Source organism: Syngnathus typhle, linkage group LG6 (genome assembly GCF_033458585.1).
Source record: "Syngnathus typhle isolate RoL2023-S1 ecotype Sweden linkage group LG6, RoL_Styp_1.0, whole genome shotgun sequence".
In the NCBI taxonomy this organism is placed as follows: Eukaryota; Metazoa; Chordata; class Actinopteri; order Syngnathiformes; family Syngnathidae; genus Syngnathus; species Syngnathus typhle.
Window position 1 is genome coordinate 9,236,926 of NC_083743.1, and position 23,548 is coordinate 9,260,473.

Here is a 23,548-nt window from a genome sequence, read left to right on the forward strand (position 1 = left end):
TCTTCATTTCATGGTTGATACTTTTGGACAGGATTCATTTCTCCATGGTGGAACATGAGATTTGCAGTTGTCCTCCTAAAAGTTAGGATCTTCGGTATCTGCATACCTCTCTAACAAAAATAAATATTCAAAGCTATAATCCAAACAGACTCCCACAACCCCACCCACCTAAACGATGACAAGTGTGATAGAATTTGAAATGCAGTCAGACACCTACCGCTCGATGCATATTAACACCATAATAAATCTGTCGACAGGTTTAATTTTTACTTCTAACTATAAAACCGGTTCTGATGCTTCTGTCTGTGTTGTGCCAATGCCAAAACATACAATTGAAAAGCATATTCTTGTTGGCCCATTTGTAAGGAACATGAACTTGGAGGTTGAGCAGCATAAGTGGCTATATTTGCACATGTAAAACTTTTCAACCTCTTTGTAAAATGTGAGATGTAAACATGCGGAATTGCCACTCACATCATTTTTTACTTCTTTCCACATCAAAATTGTCTTCTTTGAGTTTTTTTTTTCCAGTGATGGAGGTCCATACAGTCACACTGCCTCCATCAAAAGATACGCTATTGGTGCAGCAATATTGATTGCTTATGCTGTATTTTTTTTTACTCACTGTTGCTGGACCCTGTCGGTCACTGCAAGTTCACTGATGCTAGTCCAACTGGGCCAGTGCAAATTTCATCAATAATTACAATGAAATCCAGGTTCTTGCTTTTTATATGATGTAATGGCCAATATTTTGAGTTTTATCTACTTACGTTGATCAGTCATCATTGAACCTTATCATGAGTATACTACATGGCTCACATGGGTCCATGGGGCCATCACCCAGACAGGTGGCCTTTGTGTGGGCAGAATTTGGATTTCTCACCGAGCAGTCCTCCACATGTTCCAGTGAATGCAGGGATTACCAGGGTTGTTTGGGGTGCTGTAAACAAGGCTTAATAGGAACATCTGAATGAGCTGTACAGGAAATGATAACATCAGCACACATACTGTACTCATTTGTGCTGTTCATTGCAACTGTGTCTTATTTTTTTGCACCAAATTCAAGTGAGATAAGGATCTTGTACTCTTACCTGAAATTGAGCACATTTAGAAATTATATAGAGCACATTTTTCTTTAAGCAAGGCACAATACATTAAATTAGAAAAATATTACCTAGTTGAAAAAGTGGTTAGTTATTATCGGTGCTGCTAATTGGTCTGTAAGGTCCACTTGTTTTTTATTATTATGATTTTTTTTATATATCAGAGCTGTGTTTCCGGCAGGCAAGCAGCTTTGTTTCTTCACCATATATAAACCAAGATGCTGTTTGTCCCTTAAGGGAGGGCGAGTGGTGGGGCAGAATAATATACCAATGATTAAGATGGAGACAAAAGAGGACCGTGTAAAGGAACAGAACAGTTGGGAAAAGATGAAGATGAGGCAGGGGAATCTTGGTTGCATGGATGGTGTAATACTTGTCATTGGGAATGAACTAGTTGAAATGTTCTATGTTTTGAGTTCTTTCTGAACAAGTTGCCACCTGCCCTATGACTGGTTAAGCCTGTTTGTGTGTGTGTATTTTCCCCTTTCTCAGTGCCTGTGGGTTTTTCAAATTTCCAGTATCTTTTATAATATAACACATAATTATGTTTTTAAACTAACCTAAACTGATCCTAAACCATGTTTTAACTAAAAGACAAACCAGAGGTTATGCTATGTCTTTAATTTTGACGGCTAAAGTTTTTTGAGAGGAAACAAAACAACTTAAAAAGCTAGACTCTGTATTCAAATATTACATTTATTAGATTATCAAATTTTTAGCTGCTAGGCTAACATACTGTGTTGACAAAATTATTGGTACTCTTTTGTTAAAGGAAGAACAATACATGCGTAGGTAATATACCAGGCAGTAACTTATTTTTGTGGCCAATAATAATAATAATAATAAAATAATAATAACAATAATAATAATAATAATAATAATAATAATAATAATAATAATAATAATAATAATAATAATAATAATAATAATAATAATAATAATAATAATAATAATAATACTTTGACATCCTAAAAATGTTAACATGAGTCAAGTCATACAACCTGAGTCCCCCATCTCTGGTTTGAGGTTCTGATGTAGTCCTTTGCCTGAGGCGGATGTGCACTGGAAATACTTTTTGAGGAGGAAAAAGAAATTGACCACTGCATACTGTGATATAATATTGCAGCCTTAGTTTCTTGTCATTTTGAGCCCTCAGTCCTGACGATGACAACGAGTCAGCAGTAGTCGTTTACAATATACACAAAGCATTTTGTGGGCACACTTAGAAAAAGTCCCTTACAGTACTTGACGACTAAAAAGCGGTTTCCGTTGAGTGCCATGTAAAGTGGCAGCAGTCAGCATCAACACAGGTGAATTTTATCTTTCGGTATGATGCCAAGCGAACATTTCATTTAAAAAAGGGGTTTTACCTTGAAGAAAAGTCAGTTTCAGTTTTTGAATGACTCAGTCAGAGCAAGAAAAACCTGAGGCAGACATGTCTGGAAGATTCAGAACACTCAATTTAGCCTAGAGATATGTTTTTCTGTGTCGTTAGAGGAAATACCATGCGTGACCAAACTGCTGCCCCAGCGGAAAAGCGAGTGTATGAAAGTGTCGTCCAGTCTCCCTTAATTTAATTTAATTTCAGACTTGCTAGTGTTGTGTCTGTGCTTAGGTCTCGAAGTGTGGAAACATGCCACTTACTACTCTAGCAACACTGGTGATCCACTTTGCCATGTGTGGGAGGGAGGCATATTAAACATAAACGGTTTGACTTGGGGGAAATCCCTTGTGTAAATTTATATTTGTGCCAGAATTGCTTTAAGTTGTCAAATTGGTGATTATTTCAGCCAATTTTCATTTTCAAATTCTTCCTTGTCTGGACTCTGTTATCCATCAGTCTCTTATTTCCTACCTTGCATTCTCTTTCCTGATTTGTTCTTCACCATTTTTGTCTTACTTTCCTCACTCAGCCCACACGGCTTGCATTCTTTCACTCTGACATCACAACCGCACCGCACTGCCATTTATGACTTTTTTTTTTTCTACTCAGTTATTGCTTTTTCAGTCCTTGCCACCACATTCTTTTTTTCACTTTAGACATGTCTTATAATTGCAAGTCTGAGTTATATTTAACAACAAAGTAACAATGATTTTGCTGTCAGACGTAAAAGATTGAAAGTTTGTGATTAATGATGGTGGGGGAGACTGGTAATCGAATGACTGTCTGGGTAATGTCAATATTTTGTTGAGTGTCTTTTGTTTGTTGGAGGGACTTGCACAGTTGTTTTTAAAAATAGTTGCACTTAAGCTGTCTATACATTTTCATTTGCAGCCATGGGGTTCATGCCGAAGTTTCCTTTCACTGGCTTCTCTCACGTATCTCACTTGACAGTTTTACAAGTTAGAAGAAAAGGCAAGCCATTTGTGTAAATGTATCTTTGAGTCTATTAATATGATTCTGTGAATTTTGTCATGCCAACACACATTTTCACATGATATGGCACGAAACACAACACCGGACGTCCCAGTTTAGTTCAGTATGTTGCAAGACTTGTGACAATAAAATAGAACCAAGATAATAAAATAAAAATGATAAAGTGATGGGGGGGAGTCATGTTTTTAACATGTAAAAAAACTCTATGCGTGTTTAATTTGTAGAGGTGCAACGACTAATTGATGAATCGACATTTAACAAGTAATCAATTTTGTTTGTGCATTTTCTGCAGTGTAAATTTAAAATACAGTGATGTCGTGATTTTGAATAATATAAATAACGCTTTTATCTGATTCACCGAGAACATTTTTGACAGATTAATTGATTAAAATAATTGTTAGTTGCAGCCCTGGGATAGGTTACGATGACTTTAGCATTTTTAGCTAGTATGTTTCATCAAGCACTTACTCGGTCTGTAAGGACATGCATGCACGCACACACCAAATTATGATCTCTGATACTAGGTGTGTCATTTTAGCATCACTCAGCTATCCAGCCGTATTATTTTTGGCCAGATATCGAGTAATTCTTTCCACTGGGAAAAGGGCTTTATAGAGGCGCAAAGTGATTATTGCGCACAATGTAATAGAGATGGGTGGGGATGTGTTTTTTCTACTCAGTTATTTGGTGCCACAATATTGCAAGATGCATTATGTATTCAAGATGTCTCAAGCTTCTGACAATGATGTTGTCTTGATGGTGAAGGTTTTTGGAGGTTAACTCCACACTCCTAGTCTAAGCCTGATATACGATATTGGTGTGGCGTGATGCATGATGATACATGAAGAAACATTTCCTAACCAAAACCTCTTGATTTTTTGGACAATGAAAAATGGGAAGTATTAAGTGTCTACATTTTCAAGATTACTCTGAAGAAACTTTGACTGAGGAAGTGAGACAGGAAAAAATAATTTACGAAGAAGGGAGCAGCAGCAGAAAGACGGAGAGTGAGAGAGCGCAGCAGGAGAAAGTTTTCATTTAACATTTTCCCACAGAGTCAAGGTCACTTCCTTCGAAGTGATCAGTGGGGTTTTAGGTTTTGTCCTCCCCTCAGTCTAAATGTAATATTTAATTCCATGTTTTCTTCAAGAGCTTGAGCCAAATAAGGAAACAATAGGCTCATGTCCGTCGGGGGTGCAGTGGTTTACCCTCTTCCGGTTCATCACGGATGTATTATATTATAGCTAGTATGGGAAGGTCCTGTAAACATTGTGCAGAGTGAGGTGTTTTTAAAAAAAAAAAAAAACGTTTTTTGTTAGCGCACGAGATTTTATGCAAAATGTTCTTTTCGCAAAGAAGCAAATTTGAAGAATTTACTCGACTTAACATGTTGTAGGGATCCTCAAATATGAACCATTCAAGCAGCATTCGATCTGACTATAAGGTTAAGACTGTCCTCTTAAAAGCAATAAAACCGATCAAATAAAACAAGATTTGTATTGTTTCTATGGTGCCTCTCAAAGTCAATCATTTATTGCTTCAAAGTTGTTAAAAGCCAAGCACATATGGGAGGAGGCAGAAACACGACCTACTTGGAGCCATAAAACACAGTCAGGAACCAGGATGCATTTATTTTTTGATAAATCATTTCTACATGGGTGCCATCAATGAGCAATGTTTTCCAGATATCATTGCATTTAATTCATGTCACGCTTTGTGAATATAGTTCACTGAATGCAATGGATATCATTGTTGTGGCTTAACTCGGAATCACATCGTTTATCACAATATACTTTTTGAAGGGAAATAAAAGTACAAATTTGCGCTGGTGTGTGTCATCCGAGAATTCATCCCAAACAAAAAGGGATCAATATCAGTAATCTTATTGTGACGAACTGTAACCTGTATTAAGATATTTCGTATCATTTAATTCAACTTCTACTCTATTCTCACAAGGCATTCTTATTTTTTATCTGCTGCATATAAATAAAACTGACTTATCTCTACATTTAGGCCCTTCCTCTTTGTCATATCTACCGCTCCCTCAGAAACTCATGATTGCGACATTTCCAGTGCACAGTCACTTGTGAAGCCAAAGGCTCCAGAAACTGGAGAAGGAAGGGTTAACCAGTCTGACAGCTGAGCAAGATATTGGTGGTCAAGCTCCACCTCCTCCAACTCAGCACAAATATGGAACCTTAGCTTTTAGCCTGTAGAACACAAACACACACGCACACGCAGACACACACTTTGCTTTGTGTTAAGGGGTGGAAAATTGATGTCATCTGTAAATGTTTTGGGTTAACTAGATATGTGTTGTACAGCTGGGGAATCACCTATCTCCACTTGTATCTTTGCCTGTTCCCTGCTGTCTGTCCACTGTGTCTCCAACTATGCTGAGAGAGCAAGCATGAGTCTGGAAAACATTACTCGGATTCCTGCTGCGGAGGCTCTGATTATACTGGGAGTGGGGACAGAGAACTCGACAGAGTGGTTGAGGTGTGCAGAGTTCCCTCTCTCACTCAGAGGTAGTCAAGCCGGGTTCAAAGTATGTTTTTCTTAGCTCCTTCTGGACACAAAAATGTCAATTTCAGGCACGTCTCTGTCTGGCTCTGTCTGTGTCAGCAAAATCTTTTATGTCCTCATTCATCAGTCGGCCACAGGAGGGCAGTGTCGAAAGCAAAGGGTGTTCATTTTAGTATGTGCGTAAATATGAATGTTACACCTGCAGTACTTTGTATTTGTCCGTGTCTATAATACAGTGAACAGGTTTTGTTAAATATTCAATTTGAACCTTTTTTTTCCTGCAGCAACATTTCCATTTCAAACTCATCACTATATTTGTCTTGGGAAATTAGGAAGCTAAACTAAAGACAGGTGAGCCTTACTGAGCTACTGACAACATTAACCAGTACAGTACTGGTTGAATTATATTTACAAGCTTATTCGCTTAGATCCCCAGGAAGTCATTCCTAATGAGGCCTATAAAAATCTGTCTTTCCTGTTGCCATTTGACAGACCTTTGAAGTTGCGGCGTTCAGCAGTTTTCAACAATGAATTATCTTCATTGCGTTTTTGCAAGTCATTTTTCATTGACTTGAAAGCAAAGGAGTGCAATTAATTAAGCATGTAAAATAGACACGAGGTTGTTCTGTGTGCGACCTAGAAGTAAAAACACCACCTAAGACACAGACAACATGAGATGAATGATTTAAAACATGGCAAATTCGGCCGTTGATACATTTCAAAAGCATTTAGTCACATACTGACACTGATTAACGTCGAAGGAGGGTTGTAGCAGTTATGATTAACGTATCCCTTGACACTTTCAAGAGCGTTCTGTTCTGTGCTACGCTCCGGTTGGACTCGGAAGTACACTACGGATACACGACTACTTTCAGTGATGTAGCTTCATAACACGAAAGCATACTTTATTTAGGTCTTTTTTTTTTTCCTTTGCATTAAAAAGGGAAAAAAGCAATTCAACTAGAAAGTGGATTGTATTTCTAAATCTTGATAATGAGACCAAACAGTCATTTGTGAAAAATGGCATGAAATTGTCTTTAGGGACGAGCCGCTGCGTATTATATCAGTATTTCAATTGAGGAATAAGAAGGGCAGAGCTCGTAGGCTATATGTTTAGCAGAGGACTGAGTCTAAAAATAGCGGCTTACAAACTGAGGAATGTATATTGGTCCATGCAAAGGCAGAATTAATTGCATTTTCCCATATGGAGTCAGTAGGTCATCACCAAGCTATTGAATGTCAATTTCTGCATCGAGCTGTGTATGTGCTTCATCACCTGAACTTCTATTGTGTCCGTGTGTGTGTGTGTGTTTGTGTTGGTCAATATGTAATATTGTCTTCCTCCATCTTTTCTGAAACACCATGCTCACTGGCTGTAAAATATCAGTTGTTATTAGTGTTAACAAGCAGATGCATTACACACTGAGAGGCCTTTGATGCATGTGTGTGTGTGTGTGTGTCTAGACAAATTCCACTCCCTTTAATGATGTTGGCCTAATAATCTTGGATGTCCTTGCATTTTACTAGATGATAGAGAAAGATGATAGAGAAAGAACATTCAAGAAATGATGGAAAGTTTTCAATCTTTGCGCATAAGGGCCAAGTTGAGGGAGGGGGGGAGTGACTATTAAGCAAACTGGGGGAACCGAGTGGGTATGACACCCAACACAGCGAGTGGAAGGAGGGAGGGAAAGGAAAGGAAAATGAGTGAATAAGTGAGCGGTGTGTATCCGAAGCAGTAAGCGGAGAAGCAATGGCAGCTGGTTCTCAGGACGGAGGGGACTACTTCTAAAAACAAACTGCGCTGAATAGTGGCGGTGACGCATTGCTGAAGCTCAGACGCTTACAGCTGGACTGCCAGATTGGTGCAGCCCAGAAGTCCGTCCAGATCGCTCAAGAACAGCAACAATGAAATACAGACCTTTGGTAAGGTTTCTGTTGAACAAAAGATGTGATTCTGCCTTTTAAAGCGGAAGTTTGGGGATTCTTTTTGGATGACTTGACAGTGGAATTTGCTTTTGAAAGGCCTGAAGGTAAGTTGCATATATGCAGATGAAATGTACAATGGTCAGACTTCAGAGGATGGAGTTCATTGTTTGGAAGAGGAAGCTGAATGGGAAGTGGCTTTTTTAGTCGGGATGACTTTCACTCGTGTAAGTACAGTAATGGATGCTCTTGAACTTGTATGTCAGGTGAGAGAAGTTAAAAAACCACACCATCACGTCTTCATCTCAATTCTACTCTCTGTAACTCCAACCGGAATTGTCAAGATGTTTCATTTCCATGTGTTCTATTGATGAGAAGGCGTGTTTTCATCACATTATGTCGCAACGCCCACAAGGGCGAGGCGATCGCGTGGTGGCGTCGTGTGGCCAGGCAACATTCTTTTGCATTCACCGAGAGTGGAAGCAAGTATGTTAATGAAAAAAGTGTGTTGATGTGTCAAGACTTTTTTTTTTTAAGTGCCGTCTTCCATTCATTTACGCTGACATTGACTCTCAGCCACAACTCACATGCCTTCTGCAAGGATCACTTTTCCAAACAAGACGGCATTACTTATGTTGAAGATGGATTTCCATGCAATTTCTCAGGATAGGACAATACACTGAGAGATTCCTGACACAGTTGTCATAACTTCCTGTTGGCCACCTGACTTAAGCTCAATAGTTACTTTATGTTTGCTCGTCTTTAACCTAGACTCCCTCCCAGCTCACTTTCCCCTCTGCCTGAAAACAACTAGTCGGCTTTGGAATGGCTTGTCAGTTAGCTGGAATAGAAACGTAATAACAAGTAAAGATTCAAGCTGAGTATTTATGGAGTACCGTTGGGGAAGGGTAAGTGAATAGAGTTTCTCAATTCTTTATGTCTCTTAATAATCTGGTGAATATTTAAATTATGGGCTTTTGGTACCCATATTAGTGCACATTTTTAATTTGCCACAGAAAAATGTAAAGTTGAATCCCTTTCTTGATTTAAAGTACACTAAAATGTTTTGACTCAAGCTAATTTATTATCGCACAACAACAAAACAACAGTTTAGTTCAGTTCACTTGGCCGCACCCAGGCCTGATTACCGACGCATTTGTTGAATTAAAAAATATTTTTCATACCTGTCAGACACTGTGAAAGAGACTTACAAGATCTCTTTGAAGATCTGAAAATGAAACTAATAAATATGCAAAAAAGAAATCGTGGCATAGTACTTATTGGAGGCTGTTATGTAAACAGTACATTGACTGTCAAACCTGGAGCTGACATAATGAATGACTTGCTTCATGCAGACTATGGTGAAGTCATCGTTTCGCCGTAGGTTGGAGAATATTGCCTGCTTGGTATGTTGTCACGAGTTGGCCCACACATTGATCCTCAAGCTAGCAGTGTTCTCTTGAGTAACCTGCTTGTACCACTTGTATGACTGCTTTCCACAGTCTGCCCAACTCACCTTTATTTTTTGGAATACTTAAAATAAAAATGAACACTAGTGGGAAAAAAAGCATTGTACATAATAACTAGAATTTTTCAATTTCTGGAGAAATTGCGTGTGAAGGCGAAATGTATGAATAACTTTTTCGGGGAATGCTGCCGAACGATGTCGAAACGTGTTGAATTACTTGAGAAATGTAGAATATTTGGAGAATTTGTGGTGAATTTCAAAATTGAAAGTTTGGAATATTTGGTAAGTGGGAAGTTGTGGAATAGGTAGGCAAAAGATGAACAGTTGAAAGTTGGAATGGGTTGAATCGGTTGAAAAATGTAGAAATTAGAGTAGAAAAACGAAATTTTGGAGAATTTGGTTGAATTTCGAATTTGGAATTTTTGGTAAGTGGGAAGTTGTGGAATAGGTAGGCAAAAGATGTACAGTTGAAAGTTGGAACGGGTTGAATCAGTTAAAAAATGTAGAAGTTAGAGCAAATGTTGAATCCCCATAGAGAATGAATGGGAAAATAAAAAAAAGCAATTGCGCCAAAATCTTTCTAAATTTGGAACAAAACAAAAAAAACGGCCTCAGGAGATTCACTTTTGGGGTAAAAATGTTGAAAGGGGTTAAATCGGACAAAAAACAAAAAAGTTAGCGCAAATGTAGCTATTTGGGCCACTCAGTGTTGAAATAAGGTCACTTCCGGTTTGATTCGGGTCACTTCCGGTCTAGTTTGGGTCACTTCCGGTTTATTTGGGTCACTTCCGGTTTAAAACAGGTCACTTCCGGTTTAGCTGAGGTCACTTCCGGTTTATTTGGGGTCACTTCCGGTCTAAAAAGGTCACTTCCGGTTCATTTGGGGTCACTTCCGGTTTTATTTAGGGTCACTTCCGGTTTACCAGAGGTCACTTCCGGTCTATTTGGGGTCACTTCCGGTTTATTTGGGTCACTTCCGGTTTAATTTGGGTCACTTCCGGTTCGTCTGAGGTCACTTCCTGTTTATTAGGGGTCATTTCCGGTCTAAAAAGGTCACTTCCGGTACGTTTGGGGTCACTTCCGGTTTGATTTGGGGTCACTTCCGGTTTACCTGAGGTCACTTCCGGTCTATTTGGGGTCACTTTCGGTTTGATTTGGGGCACTTCCGGTTCATTTTGGGTTCATTGGGGGCAGTTGAGGGTCAATCCAAGATGGCCGCCACACTGGAATTGGGGGTCAAGGGTTGAATGTGTAAGCGTAGTGGAAGTGGGGGTGAATGGGAGTGAATGTGGGAAGCATAAGGTGAATTAAGTGAATAAATTTGGAATGGGTTGAATCGGTTGAAAAATGTAGAAATGAGAAGGGAAAAAGGAATTGGGTGTGAATTTCAAAATAAAAGATGTGAAGTTTTTGGTAAGTGGGAAGTTGTGGAATAGGTAGAAAAATGATGAACAGTTGAAAGTTGGAATGGGTTGAATCGGTTGAAAAATGTAGAAATGAGAAGGGAAAAAGGAATTGGGTGGGAATTTCAAAATAAAAGATGTGAAGTTTTTGGGACGTGGGAAGTTGTGGAATAGGTAGAAAAATGATGAACAGTTGAAAGTTGGAATGGGTTGAATCGGTTGAAAAATGTAGAAATGAGAAGGAGAAAAGGAAATATTGGAGAATTGGGTGTGAATTTCAAAATAAAAGATGTGAAGTTTTTGGTAAGTGGGAAGTTGTGGAATAGGTAGAAAAATGATGAACAGTTGAAAGTTGGAATGGGTTGAATCGGTTGAAAAATGTAGAAATGAGAAGGGAAAAGGAATTGGGTGTGAATTTCAAAATAAAAGATGTGAAGCTTTTGGTAAGTGGGAAGTTGTGGAATCAGTAGAAAAATAATGAACAGTTGAAAGTTGGAATGGGTTGAATCGGTTGAAAAATGTAGAAATTAGAGTAAAAAAACGAAATTTTAGAGAATTTTGGTTGAATTTCAAAATAAAAGAGGTGAAGTTTTTGGTAAGTGGGACGTTGTGGAATAGGTAGGCAAAAGATGAACAGTTGAAAGTTGGAACGAGTTGAATCGGTTGAAAAATGTAGAAGTTAGAGGTGAAAAACGAAATTTTGTGAAAATTTGTCGGAATTTTTAACTTGAAAACGTGAAATTTTCGAATTTGGGAATTTTGGGAATGTCGAGAATCCTTCCGAATGTGATTAGAATGTGCTGAATGATGTGAATTTCAAATTGGAACGACGTAAATGTGAAATGTCGAATGTGCCATTAAGAATGAATGGGGAAAAATTTGTCGGAATTTTGGGAATTTTGCGGAATCGGAAAATTTTCGGAACGAGAAAAATACAAGCGCTCGTCGCGTGAATATTTGGAATACGTGAAAAGTGGAATGGAGTGAATCGGATGAATTATGTGGAAGATGAAACGTGTCAAAAAAGTGTGGAGAATAAAAGAGAATAATAACTAGAATTTTGCAATTTCTGGAGAAATTGCGTGTGAAGGCGAAATGTATGAATAACTTTTTCGGGGAATGCTGCCGAACGATGTTGAAACGTGTTGAATTACTTGAGAAATGTAGAATATTTGGAGAATTTGTGGCGAATTTCAAAATAAAAGATGTGAAGTTTTTGGTAAGTGGGAAGTTGTGGAATAGGTAGAAAAATGATGAACAGTTGAAAGTTGGAATGGGTTGAATCGGTTGAAAAATTTAGAAATGAGAAGGGAAAATGGAATTGGGTGTGAATTTCAAAATAAAAGATGTGAAGTTTTTGGTAAGTGGGAAGTTGTGGAATAGGTAGAAAAATGATGAACAGTTGAAAGTTGGAATGGGTTGAATCGGTTGAAAAATGTAGAAATGAGAAGGGAAAAGGGAATTGGGTGTGAATTTCAAAATAAAAGATGTGAAGTTTTTGGTAAGTGGGAAGTTGTGGAATAGGTAGAAAAATGATGAACAGTTGAAAGTTGGAATGGGTTGAATCGGTTGAAAAATGTAGAAATGAGAAGGGAAAAGGGAATTGAGTGTGAATTTCAAAATAAAAGATGTGAAGTTTTTTGTAAGTGGGAAGTTGTGGAATAGGTAGAAAAATGATGAACAGTTGAAAGTTGGAATGGGTTGAATCGGTTGAAAAATGTAGAAATGAGAAGGGAAAAGGGAATTGGGTGTGAATTTCAAAATAAAAGATGTGAAGTTTTTGGTAAGTGGGAAGTTGTGGAATAGGTCGAAAAATGATGAACAGTTGAAAGTTGGAATGGGTTGAATCGGTTGAAAAATGTAGAAATGAGAAGGGAAAAAGGAATTGGGTGTGAATTTCAAAATAAAAGATGTGAAGTATTTGGGAAGTTGTGGAATAGGTAGAAAAATGATGAACAGTTGAAAGTTGGAATGGGTTGAATCGGTTGAAAAATGTAGAAATTAGAGTACAAAAATGGAATTTGAGAGAATTTTGGTTGAATTTCAAAATAAAAGATGTGAAGTTTTTGGTAAGTGGGAAGTTGTGGAATAGGTAGAAAAATGATGAACAGTTGAAAGTTGGAATGGGTTGAATCGGTTGAAAAATGTAGAAATGAGAAGGGAAAAGGAAATTGGTTGTGAATTTCAAAATAAAAGACGTGAAGTTTTTGGTAAGTGGGAAGTTGTGGAATAGGTAGAAAAATGATGAACAGTTGAAAGTTGGAATGGGTTGAATCGGTTGAAAAATGTAGAAATGAGAAGGGAAAAGGAATTGGGTGTGAATTTCAAAATAAAAGATGTGAAGCTTTTGGTAAGTGGGAAGTTGTGGAATCGGTAGAAAAATAATGAACAGTTGAAAGTTGGAATGGGTTGAATCGGTTGAAAAATGTAGAAATGAGAAGGGAAAAGGAAATTGGGTGTGAATTTCAAAATAAAAGATGTGAAGTTTTTGGTAAGTGGGACGTTGTGGAATAGGTAGGCAAAAGATGAACAGTTGAAAGTTGGAACGAGTTGAATCGGTTGAAAAATGTAGAAGTTAGAGGTGAAAAACGAAATTTTGTGAAAATTTGTCGGAATTTTTAACGTGAAAACGTGAAATTTTCGAATTTGGGAATTTTGGGAATGTCGAGAATCCTTCCGAATGTGATTAGAATGTGCTGAATGATGTGAATTTCAAATTGGAACGACGTAAATGTGAAATGTCGAATGTGCCATTAAGAATGAATGGGGAAAAATTTGTCGGAATTTTGGGAATTTTGCGGAATCGGTAAATTTTCGGAACGAGAAAAATACAAGCGCTCGTCGCGTGAATATTTGGAATACGTGAAAAGTGGAATGGAGTGAATCGGATGAATTATGTGGCAGATGAAACGTGTCAAAAAAGTGAGGAGAATAAAATAGAAGAATAATAATAATAATAGAGAATGGTGTAGAATAACATATGTGTGAAGGCCTTCGCCTTCACACAATAATAATAGAGAATGGTGTAGAATAACATATGTGTGAAGGCCTTCGCCTTCACACAATAAAACATAAACCACTATAAATAATATTCTTTTTCAATGCACCACTTTTAAAAACCAACCCAGTCGTTGATATGCAAACATGTCTGTATCGCCTCTCGGTGTCTTTAGACCAAACTCTCACAGTCCTTCTGACTGTATTGAAAATAAACTCAGCTCATTCTAGGTTGTTGCCATGGTAACCTTGGTTACACTTTCAATAAGTATACTGTAGACCTGGGTTTGTGAAACAGAGCACGTGAAATTAGAGAATGTTTGAACTCCATGCTAGTACTCAAAATCTACCGTTACCCGGGTGGATTTTCCGTTATGTCAACGGCCAATTTCTGAGTGATAAGGACCTGCCTATGAAGACCTGTCTGATAATTCATTATCATTTCCTTGCCTGGTGAAGTTTGTGGTTCATTTGTGGTCCCATCAAAACCATCTGCATTGGTAACTTTTACTGAGGATTGAATGATTCCTCCTCAAGGCGCTTTTACTTGGAGAGTGTAAAACATTGAGAAAAGCTTGACGAGAGGAAGAAGGTGATTTTGATGGGAGATGACTAAAAGAATGGAATTTTTCAATGCTAAGCCAGCAGGGAGGGGAGCATGCACGAGAATCCGAGAAGCTGACCATGCAATTTAACATACAACAGTTCATTTGCTAACTCTTTTATAGATGCGGAGTACTAAACTGAGAACTCACTGGGTCTTCTAACTTGTCTCCAGCTACTTTGTTTACTACACAGGATTGGGAAAGTATGACGACATGTAGGAACCAGGAAGTTACATACTTGGTGTGTTCCTGAGATTTTGTGTTTGTGTGTCTTGTACAAATGGGTGGAGGTATGGCATGATGTATTTTGGTCAGGAAAGACAAACTCTGAAAGGGGCATTGGAAACTCTGAAGTAATGGTATTTCCTACTAATGTAGGAACTAGAAGAAATATAAAGTTGCCATTTATTTTCATGCAATTTAATACTACTTGGTATCGGTGGCCACAGAAGATATGAGTGCTCGTACTGGTATCGTTCTGAAAAAAGTGGGATCAAACATCCCTAGTTGCAAGTACTGTATATCACATTACTTATGCCAGTGCTTTAGTTCACACTGCATGCACGCAAACACACACACGCAAACACACACACAGCTGCAGAAAGAGATGTGTTGTGTGAAAAAACAATAGGTCGATGAAGCGCAAGGGATCCCAAGGAGAGACAAACAAGCAGTTCTTACACATATGAACTAAGCCTGTAACATTACTTCCATTCATGCAACACTGATTCTCTGATGAGTAGGAATTGTTTACTATAAAGTATACAATATTTACTACACATTCTATCACTGTTGTTCCTTATGCTGACATGTTGTGAGAGCTTATAAAATGTGAAAATCCTTTGATGCCAAATCTAATGTACGTTTAAATAGAAATGTCATGAATTCTCGATGCAACGCTCAAACTGGCACATTTAGAACTTTTGAAGAAATGCAAGTGTGCTGTATTGAAGCTCGTAAACATAACAGGCCAGGTCAGATGAGCTGGTCGATTCTATGCAGAACTGATGTCCCATGGATTCCACCACGCCATGGGGCACCAACCGTTTCTTTTGAAACGCAGGATCAAATGTAATCTTGCAGAATACATTTTCCTTATCTGGAAAAAGATAATTTGATTTATTGGCTTCTGAACAGGGTCATTGTAGTTAATGGAAAAAGAAAAAAAAAACGTTCTCGATGAAATAAAACAAAAAGGCAAATGCTTTGTTCAGAAGTTCAGATGAATAAGTCTACAGTGAAATTGTCTTTCATTTTAATCATTTAACATCATACATGAGCTTCCAAAGTTCATTTTGAATATATTTTTTGCAATATTGCCTTACATCCATACTAAAGGAAAGTCAAGCAGGAATATCAGAACTGCAGTTGACTTAATTTCATTACACAATACTGAGTGACTTTTTTTTACTGTATATCTTGCACTTGACAAGTACTCCATATATTAAGAGAAGCAAATAGTAAAACTACCAATAATAAAAACTCCATTGCAACTCTAAAATAAATTTAAGATATAACAGCTAAGAAAAACTAATAAACCTGCTCAAAAATCAAAATTAACTAAATATAAAAAATAAATGAACTATTTTAATCCCGCTTCTCATTTAGCCATAAATGTTCAGAAAAAAAACGTACATTTTCACTCTTCCCACTTCTCAAGATTTCTTTACATTTGTGTAAAATTTTAGTAAGCAGGCTGCAGTTCAGAGAAGCAACATGCTTGCCGAACCTCAGCGTTGTTCCTTGTTATTCTCAATTTTATTTTTCTTATTGTAAACGGAGGAGAGACCTTATTAATTAGAACTGCAGGCACTTAATTAATAAGCTCTAGTCTGTGGGCTCTCCTTAGGGACAACAATGACTGTTCCACTTAGCGCAACAACACCTGCTGTACAGGACGTCGTATGTGTGAATGTATGTTGACAAGTTCACTTTGCTTCTGTTGGCTACATACTAAACATGGATGCGGACAACTTTTGTAAAATTATGATCAAAACACAAGCTTCCATTTCAAAATACGGCTTCTTGCATAGACGTGTTGACGACCTTAAACGTGTGAGTGTTTCATTCTAACTTGATTTTTGCAGCTTGATTTCTATTGTTTTTCATTTTTAACTATAAATGGTTGAATTTATTGTAACTGAGTTGGCAACAACTAACTTTAAAGGCTGCTCAGCAAAACATCAGAGGACAAACAAATTGAAAAAACAAATTTGAGTGAATTTGACCTCACGCAACGGTGTTATCTTAGATTTGACCCTTTATACATTGAAATTGAATCCATAAATATTGGATATACTGTAATGTCATGTTATCACATCTTAAAGTGTTTATGTTACTTCTGCGTTGTATCAATAGTAAAAAAATCTATTTTAATCTTTTGTTGGTTGGAATTTAGTATATTGATGCTAATTGTGGCTGCTTGTGGGTTTTAGAATAAGTTAGACTTTTTGAAAGAAAGTGTTCAAGATTTTGCCCTTTTTCATTTCTTTTTCATAACTTGAATAGTTTGCTCGACATTCAGTGTGTCCTTCATCTCAACTCATGAAATAGACGTACTATAGAAGTGATGATGTGCGACACAACTTTTGTTATTCGATCCATTCCGTCACCCTGCTTAATCGCTCTCTGTCCTCCTCTAGGTGGTGGGTACTGACGGGGTGCGGGCTATGATGGAGTCGGCCCTCACAGCAAGAGATCGAGTGGGTGTGCAGGACTTTGTCCTGCTGGAGAACTACATGAGCGAAGCTGCTTTCATAGAGAACCTTCGGAAACGCTTCAAAGAGAACCTCATCTATGTAAGTGATGAAACAAGGATTGGATGATCTGAGATTCTCTTGTCCTGATGTTAATTTAAACTGTACATGAAATGTGTATTTTAACCGTGATTGTATATCTTGTTTTTCAGACTTACATTGGTTCAGTGCTGGTGTCGGTTAACCCATATAGAGACCTGGAGATCTACACCAAGAACCACATGGAGCGATACCGTGGGGTTAACTTCTATGAGGTCTCACCACACATGTAAGATTTTTTTTCTTTTACGATCCACTCAAAATTAATTAATTGAATATTTTTAATGAATTACACTCAAGGGCAGCTCACGCTTCTGTATACTGCGCCAAACAGTGCTTTGCTCAAAGGCACGATGTCAGTAGTCAGCAAGGAGACTATCATCTCTGTGTTGCCATTTTTTCATTCTTTATTTTTGTCTGCAGCAGCGCCCAAACCATTCTAAAAGCCAAGTCCTTACACACGAGCCACTGCTGCCAGTTTTAACTTTGAGTCGTTTCCACTAGACCGTACGTTTAGTATGACCTGGCCTTTCCACTACTTTCTGAAGTCTGGCAAATTAGTATGAAGATTTTTTTTCTTCTCCACACTAGCATAATATTTTGAACCGACCTTCTAAATGTGGTCAGACTGTGAATATTGACACATTAGCTCACTGTAGCTCTTTCAATTTCTGCTTAGACTTGAGAAGATGCCATGCCACAAAGCGGAGTGTTTATTTGAAAAGTTGCCACAGGAATGCTGAGGGAACTCACACTAAAACCTCCCGAGACCATTAGGTCAGCTACTAAACAAACATTTTCTTAATGGACAGACTGAGGTGACATCAACCAGATATTCCCCCCCTTAGTCTCTGCTGTGGTGGTTTTTACTTTAGCACTTGAGTCCAAGTGTTTGCTCCACCTGAGTGGAAAGGGGAAAAAAAGTTAAGATGGAGAACCAGTGATACAGGGGTCAGGGAGGTGTGGAAAAAAATGTAAGCAAATTATACTACTATAACTTGACAGGGAATTCCTCTGAACGGAACCTGACCCTCAGTCCACAGCTTTTCACAATTTTGCACACACAATCCGAGCTGGTTTATATCATCTCTCAAATCAGTGACATGTCCACACAGGCTGAAAAAACATATTAAAACAGATAGGAGCAAGTCATTGCTAACTGGACCAACATTCCACCATTCAGACCTGTTGTAAATTTTGCTCTTCACTTCCTTGTTAGAGTGAAGTAAATTGTCCAAAAGGTACTGAAACAGTTGAACATCAAAAATTTAGATAAGGTCAAATTAAGTTTACTTGTAAATATCACCAGGAAGACCAGAGCAGTATAAATATTTCGTGTGTGTTTCTTCTAGATAAGGGATGAATCATTTGATCAATTATTCAGTTACTTTTTATTTTTTTAGAGCCCAGCCAAAGTGTTTACTATATTAATTTTTGTCCACAAAAAAGTATTTCTCCACATATTTCTATATACCGGTAATTATTCTTTGAAACAATTGAGTCCTTTTGGAATGCTTTGTAACAAGTTGAAAACAGCAGACTGAAGCAAGCAGATGTCAAAATCCCTCTTGTTGATGGACACTACTAATTTGTCACATCTCATCTTTCCCTTCACTTGTCTAGATATGCAGTGGCCGACAACTCGTACCGTTCTATGAGGACCGAGAGGAAAGACCAGTGCATCCTAATTTCTGGCGAGAGTGGCGCTGGTAAGACCGAAGCATCGAAAAAGATCCTGCAGTACTACGCTGTGACCTGTCCAGCCAGCGAGCAGGTGCAGACCATCAAAGATCGCCTCCTGCAGTCCAACCCAGTGCTCGAGGTGGGATGCTAAGATGCCAGTGAGCTTTGCAAAGCGTTGCTCAAGAGCTACCTGAAAAAGTGACTTTAAAATGAGCTTGTGTGGTGTTGACAAATCGTTTTGACTTTTTTTTTTTTTTTTTTAACGTGAGTGATGTGATTGTGAGATAATTCTTGTGTGCCTTTTATTTTAATTTGTAAGTCCCAAACACTGCAAGGACCAACCCTTGTAGTTAGAATTTCCTTCTTAATTGCACACTATGTTTTAAATCCAGCAATCCTCTTGCCTTACTCAATGTCCGCTTCTCCTCTCTCTGTCCTTCCCTCAGGCCTTTGGCAATGCCAAAACGTTGCGAAACGACAATTCCAGTCGCTTTGGCAAGTACATGGATATCCAGTTTGACTTCAAGGTGAGCAGGGTGGTTTGTTTTCCATCTGCTAGTTGTAAGTATCGAGTAGCCATGGTTTATGATGTCATCACTTTACTCCTCCACTCCTGCATCCGCGTTCATGGCCCCGCAATATTCACCCTGACCTGCATGTTATCACATTTTAGTACCCCAGCTTTACTCTCTCCTCCCATACCCCCTCACTTTGCTCTCCCGTGTCTCCCTGGCCTTTGTCTCGTCGGCAGGGCGCCCCGGTGGGAGGTCACATCATTAATTACCTGCTGGAGAAGTCACGTGTGGTTCACCAGAACCACGGCGAGAGGAACTTTCACATTTTCTATCAGCTGATTGAGGGAGGCGAGGAAGACCTGCTTAGACATCTCGGCTTAGAGAGGAATCCTCAGCAGTACCAGTATCTGGTCAAAGTAAGGATGCTACATTTGTCTTTTTGTGAAACCTCCTGAATGTGAAAATCCTCACCTAAGTCACATCTTTATTTCAATTGCATTTAAATATATTGTCGAAATACTTCTGTACTAAGTGTAATGTCTCAAAAAAATGTCAAACCAGTTGTTAAGAAATGTTACAACTGAGTTGTGCATACTTGGGAGGTGAATTGACAGAAAAATAGTTTTCATCTGACTCACTTCCTTTTTTGTACAATGAATTTTATCGCCATTATATTAGGAGTGTTTCTGTCCCTTGGATTTTAATAACAAAAAATATATATTATGTTATTCTATGACCACACCTCTAAAGAACAGTTGGTAAGTGTGTGTAGGATTGTGTGTGAATTTGTTTGTGACAGAGGAAATCCCAAAGGGAGTTTGGCTTAATGGTCTTTCTGTCAGCCTTTTTTTCTCCAGGGGCCAATGTGCCTTCAGGCACTAATGGAACCCGTACCTCTGCACACACATGCACACACATTACATGAAAAACACCCCACATGTGTTTTTGTGCACATTAGTGTTTAGTTAGTCACACATTTCCACCCCAACTGATTTGCGGATGTTTGTGGACATTTTTGACTTTACAAGGTTTACCAAAAATAAATAACTGGATGATGGATTAGACACGAATTTGATAGCTTTTGAGTTTTTTTCAGATTTGTATGTGTGTGTGTGTGATCATTAGGGTAATTGTCCCAAAGTGAGCTCCATCAATGACCGCAGTGATTGGAAAGTGGTGAGGAAGGCGTTGACTGTGATCGGATTTAAAGAACACGAGGTTGAGGTAAGGACATTGCGCACCAAAAGTGAAGCGTTAATTGACGTAATTGACATTTGTTTTATCACCACCGGGCGGTGCAACATCTCTAAAGTGTTAACAATTGAAGAAGGTGCAGAGATTATAATTTATGGGGGAAGTTTGACCATTTATATGTATAGTCAATGCACTATATAATTCAGAGTGTTTTCCAACTATTGTGAGGTGTGTTTTTGAGTTTTTTTTTTTTTTTTTAAGACCTGAGAAATTATGCTCAGCGTGTTCTGACAGGTTCATGGTTCTGGGCTTGCTTCCAGATCTGACAGTCACTGCTAAAAAACAAAAACATTTAAGAGGAGAGAGAGAAAGACGATAAAGTATGTCTTCCCCTGTGGGGACGTAAATCTGTTTACGTAGCTTCTCAGTCTTGTGGGAATTGCGCTCCCCCCTTTTTGGCAATAGTAAAAATCCAATCCACATGTTTCAAATGATTACATTGTCTGTATAATCCTGAAGTTGCCTGGCACAAGCTTTTTTGTCTTCCCAATTGCACATAATGATACACTTCATCTTATCACTTTTAGGATATTGCCTTCCCGTTTATATCCTGCTTCTGCCACAATTTCCTTTCCAATGTTCTTTGATTGCCAGCCGCTCACTACTCTTATTGTACCCCCTCCACATTCTTCTCACACTATGTATTTTTTCGTGTAGGAGTTGTTGAATATAATTGCAAGCGTGCTTCACTTGGGAAATGTTCAGTATGGTGGTGAGGACGGCATTGCCTGCATCACTTCTGACACACAGATCAAGTACTTGGCAAGGGTAAGATGTTGCGGAAAGCAAATTTATTGGCACTCACAAAAAAGTGATCAAGATGTGTTTACTTTAAGTAATCTCCCCAAGGAAGTAAGACATAAATTAGATAAAGATTGATGCATTTACACCATTTTATAATGAAACAGGCTTACAGTGCCTATTCAGTTTATATGTTTCACTTGAAAGTACTATAACACTTTTTTGTAATGATGGGCAAATGAAGCTTCAAGATGATTCATGAACTCGTTGTTGTGTTCACTTAGACCTCTAGATGGCACGCTCTGTTCACAGAAGAGCTGAAAGCCCACCGACTTGCCATTTCTTAAAACCCTCACTTTAAACCAACATTGTCATCTAGAGGAGCCAACGAATACAACAACTGATTCATGAAGCTTCATTTTCCCATCACTACTTTTTTGCTCAATTACTGTTTATTAACCACCTATTGGTTGTTTTGGGATATTGTTTAGTGAATAACAGTTTAGCTGCTCCATTATTAAAATCATTGCTGATTAATCTTATAATGGATAAGTTGACGATGAATTTTCACCGCACAACTTCATTCATCCCCTAATTTTTTCAAATCACAGAGATTCACTAAATACTATCTTGCAGATATGATGCCACATCTGTCTTACGATTTATCTCTTGTGTACGGTAGGTGACTATCTGGCTGTTGTGCCTGCTAATGATGTTATGTCTCTCCAGTTGTTAGGAGTGAACGGGGGCGTGCTGACGGAGGCACTTACACACAAAAAGATTAGTGCCAAGGGAGAGGAGGTAGGATTAGATGCACACTCATTGTAGCGCAGGTGTGTGATTATCTTTTGTATTTAAAACATGTACACTATAAGTGGATCTAATGTCTTTTTTTACCCCCTAACAGCTGATCAGCCCTCTGAACCTGGAACAAGCTTCCTCAGCTCGGGATGCTTTGTCAAAAGCAGTGTATGGGCGCACTTTCACCTGGCTTGTCAACAAAATCAACACTTCACTGGCATACACGGTGCGTACATGCTCACACACATTTAAATTGCACCTTGACTATTCAAGCATGACTGAGCAGTGTATCTTGCCTCTTTTTTTTTTGTATACTACAGCTCCACCTTGTGGACATTATTTTCAAGTCAACACAAATGTCTGTACTGGATTATATTGCAATGTGAATCAGAAACATACGTGCTAATATACTCTATTTATACTTACATCAACCAAATATTATATTTATGCATATAATTGTAGTGGATATGAAAAGTCTACACACCCCTATTTAAAAGGCAAGTTTTTGTAATTTAGAAAACTGATACAAAGATAACTTTCTCATTCAACAGAGGCATTATGAGCAACTGTTAATGTTAAAGGGAACTGTTGTGTTTTGCAGGATGACTCTTATAAGCACTACTCTGTCATTGGGCTGCTGGACATTTATGGTTTTGAAGTCTTCCAGCATAACAGGTAAATAACTAATTACCTGGACTCAATTAATGATAATATTAATATATTATGTACTGTAGGTCAACTGATTTATGGTTAAGTGTAGCAAGCAGTGATGATCTTAAGCTTTCTCGTGGCTTGTCTGTATGTTGATGTTGAGCAGATTGAAGGATTAGGTCCTCATGATGTGGTAACAGCATGATTTACCATTGCAAGTTTTAAAGGGGAACTCAAATCCAACATTTTATATATATTTTCCACAGGCACAATATTAATCAGAATATCATGTTTAGAGTAATAAAAATGTTCACATTTTCCCGACTTGAGTTGATGATGCTGTTATGTTTCAGCTTTGAGCAGTTCTGCATCAACTACTGTAATGAAAAGTTGCAGCAGCTCTTCATTGAGCTTACGCTCAAGTCGGAGCAGGAGGAGTATGAAGCCGAAGGCATCACGGTCAGTCCGCTTTTACACACACGCATTCATGAAAGCAAAAAAAAGGAAAATATTATTCCCTTTTATTATTATTATTAATATTCTTAGAGGAAACACCACAAGGAAACATGGGCTCATCTTGGGTGTTTTTACAGCTATTCAATTGGGTAGATAAAAACAAAAGGACACTTTTAAAATGTTTGCTTTCATTTGTGTTTACTTCATGTATGCTTTTTGGTATGCATTTTATGAACAAAGCTGGTTT

At 38.2% G+C, this 23,548-nt stretch overlaps 1 protein-coding gene across 5 annotated transcripts in view; it reads left to right on the forward strand.

The window, feature by feature from the left end:
- The window catches only part of LOC133155134 (unconventional myosin-Ic-like), a 40,901-nt gene that overhangs the window by 8,780 nt on the left and 8,573 nt on the right, over nt 1-23,548 (forward strand). For 3 of the 5 annotated variants that reach the window (XM_061280174.1, XM_061280175.1, XM_061280179.1), the window contains 11 exons: nt 17,048-17,203; nt 17,314-17,429; nt 18,824-19,022; nt 19,330-19,410; nt 19,635-19,814; nt 20,524-20,622; nt 21,310-21,420; nt 22,123-22,194; nt 22,301-22,420; nt 22,796-22,869; nt 23,199-23,304. In XM_061280174.1, coding sequence (XP_061136158.1) covers nt 17,048-17,203; nt 17,314-17,429; nt 18,824-19,022; nt 19,330-19,410; nt 19,635-19,814; nt 20,524-20,622; nt 21,310-21,420; nt 22,123-22,194; nt 22,301-22,420; nt 22,796-22,869; nt 23,199-23,304 — 1,314 coding nt within the window. Of the gene's footprint in view, nt 1-7,703; nt 7,933-8,393; nt 8,841-17,047; nt 17,204-17,313; nt 17,430-18,823; nt 19,023-19,329; nt 19,411-19,634; nt 19,815-20,523; nt 20,623-21,309; nt 21,421-22,122; nt 22,195-22,300; nt 22,421-22,795; nt 22,870-23,198; nt 23,305-23,548 lie in introns of those variants that run through there. The other 2 variants (XM_061280178.1, XM_061280177.1) reach the window with 2 other exon arrangements.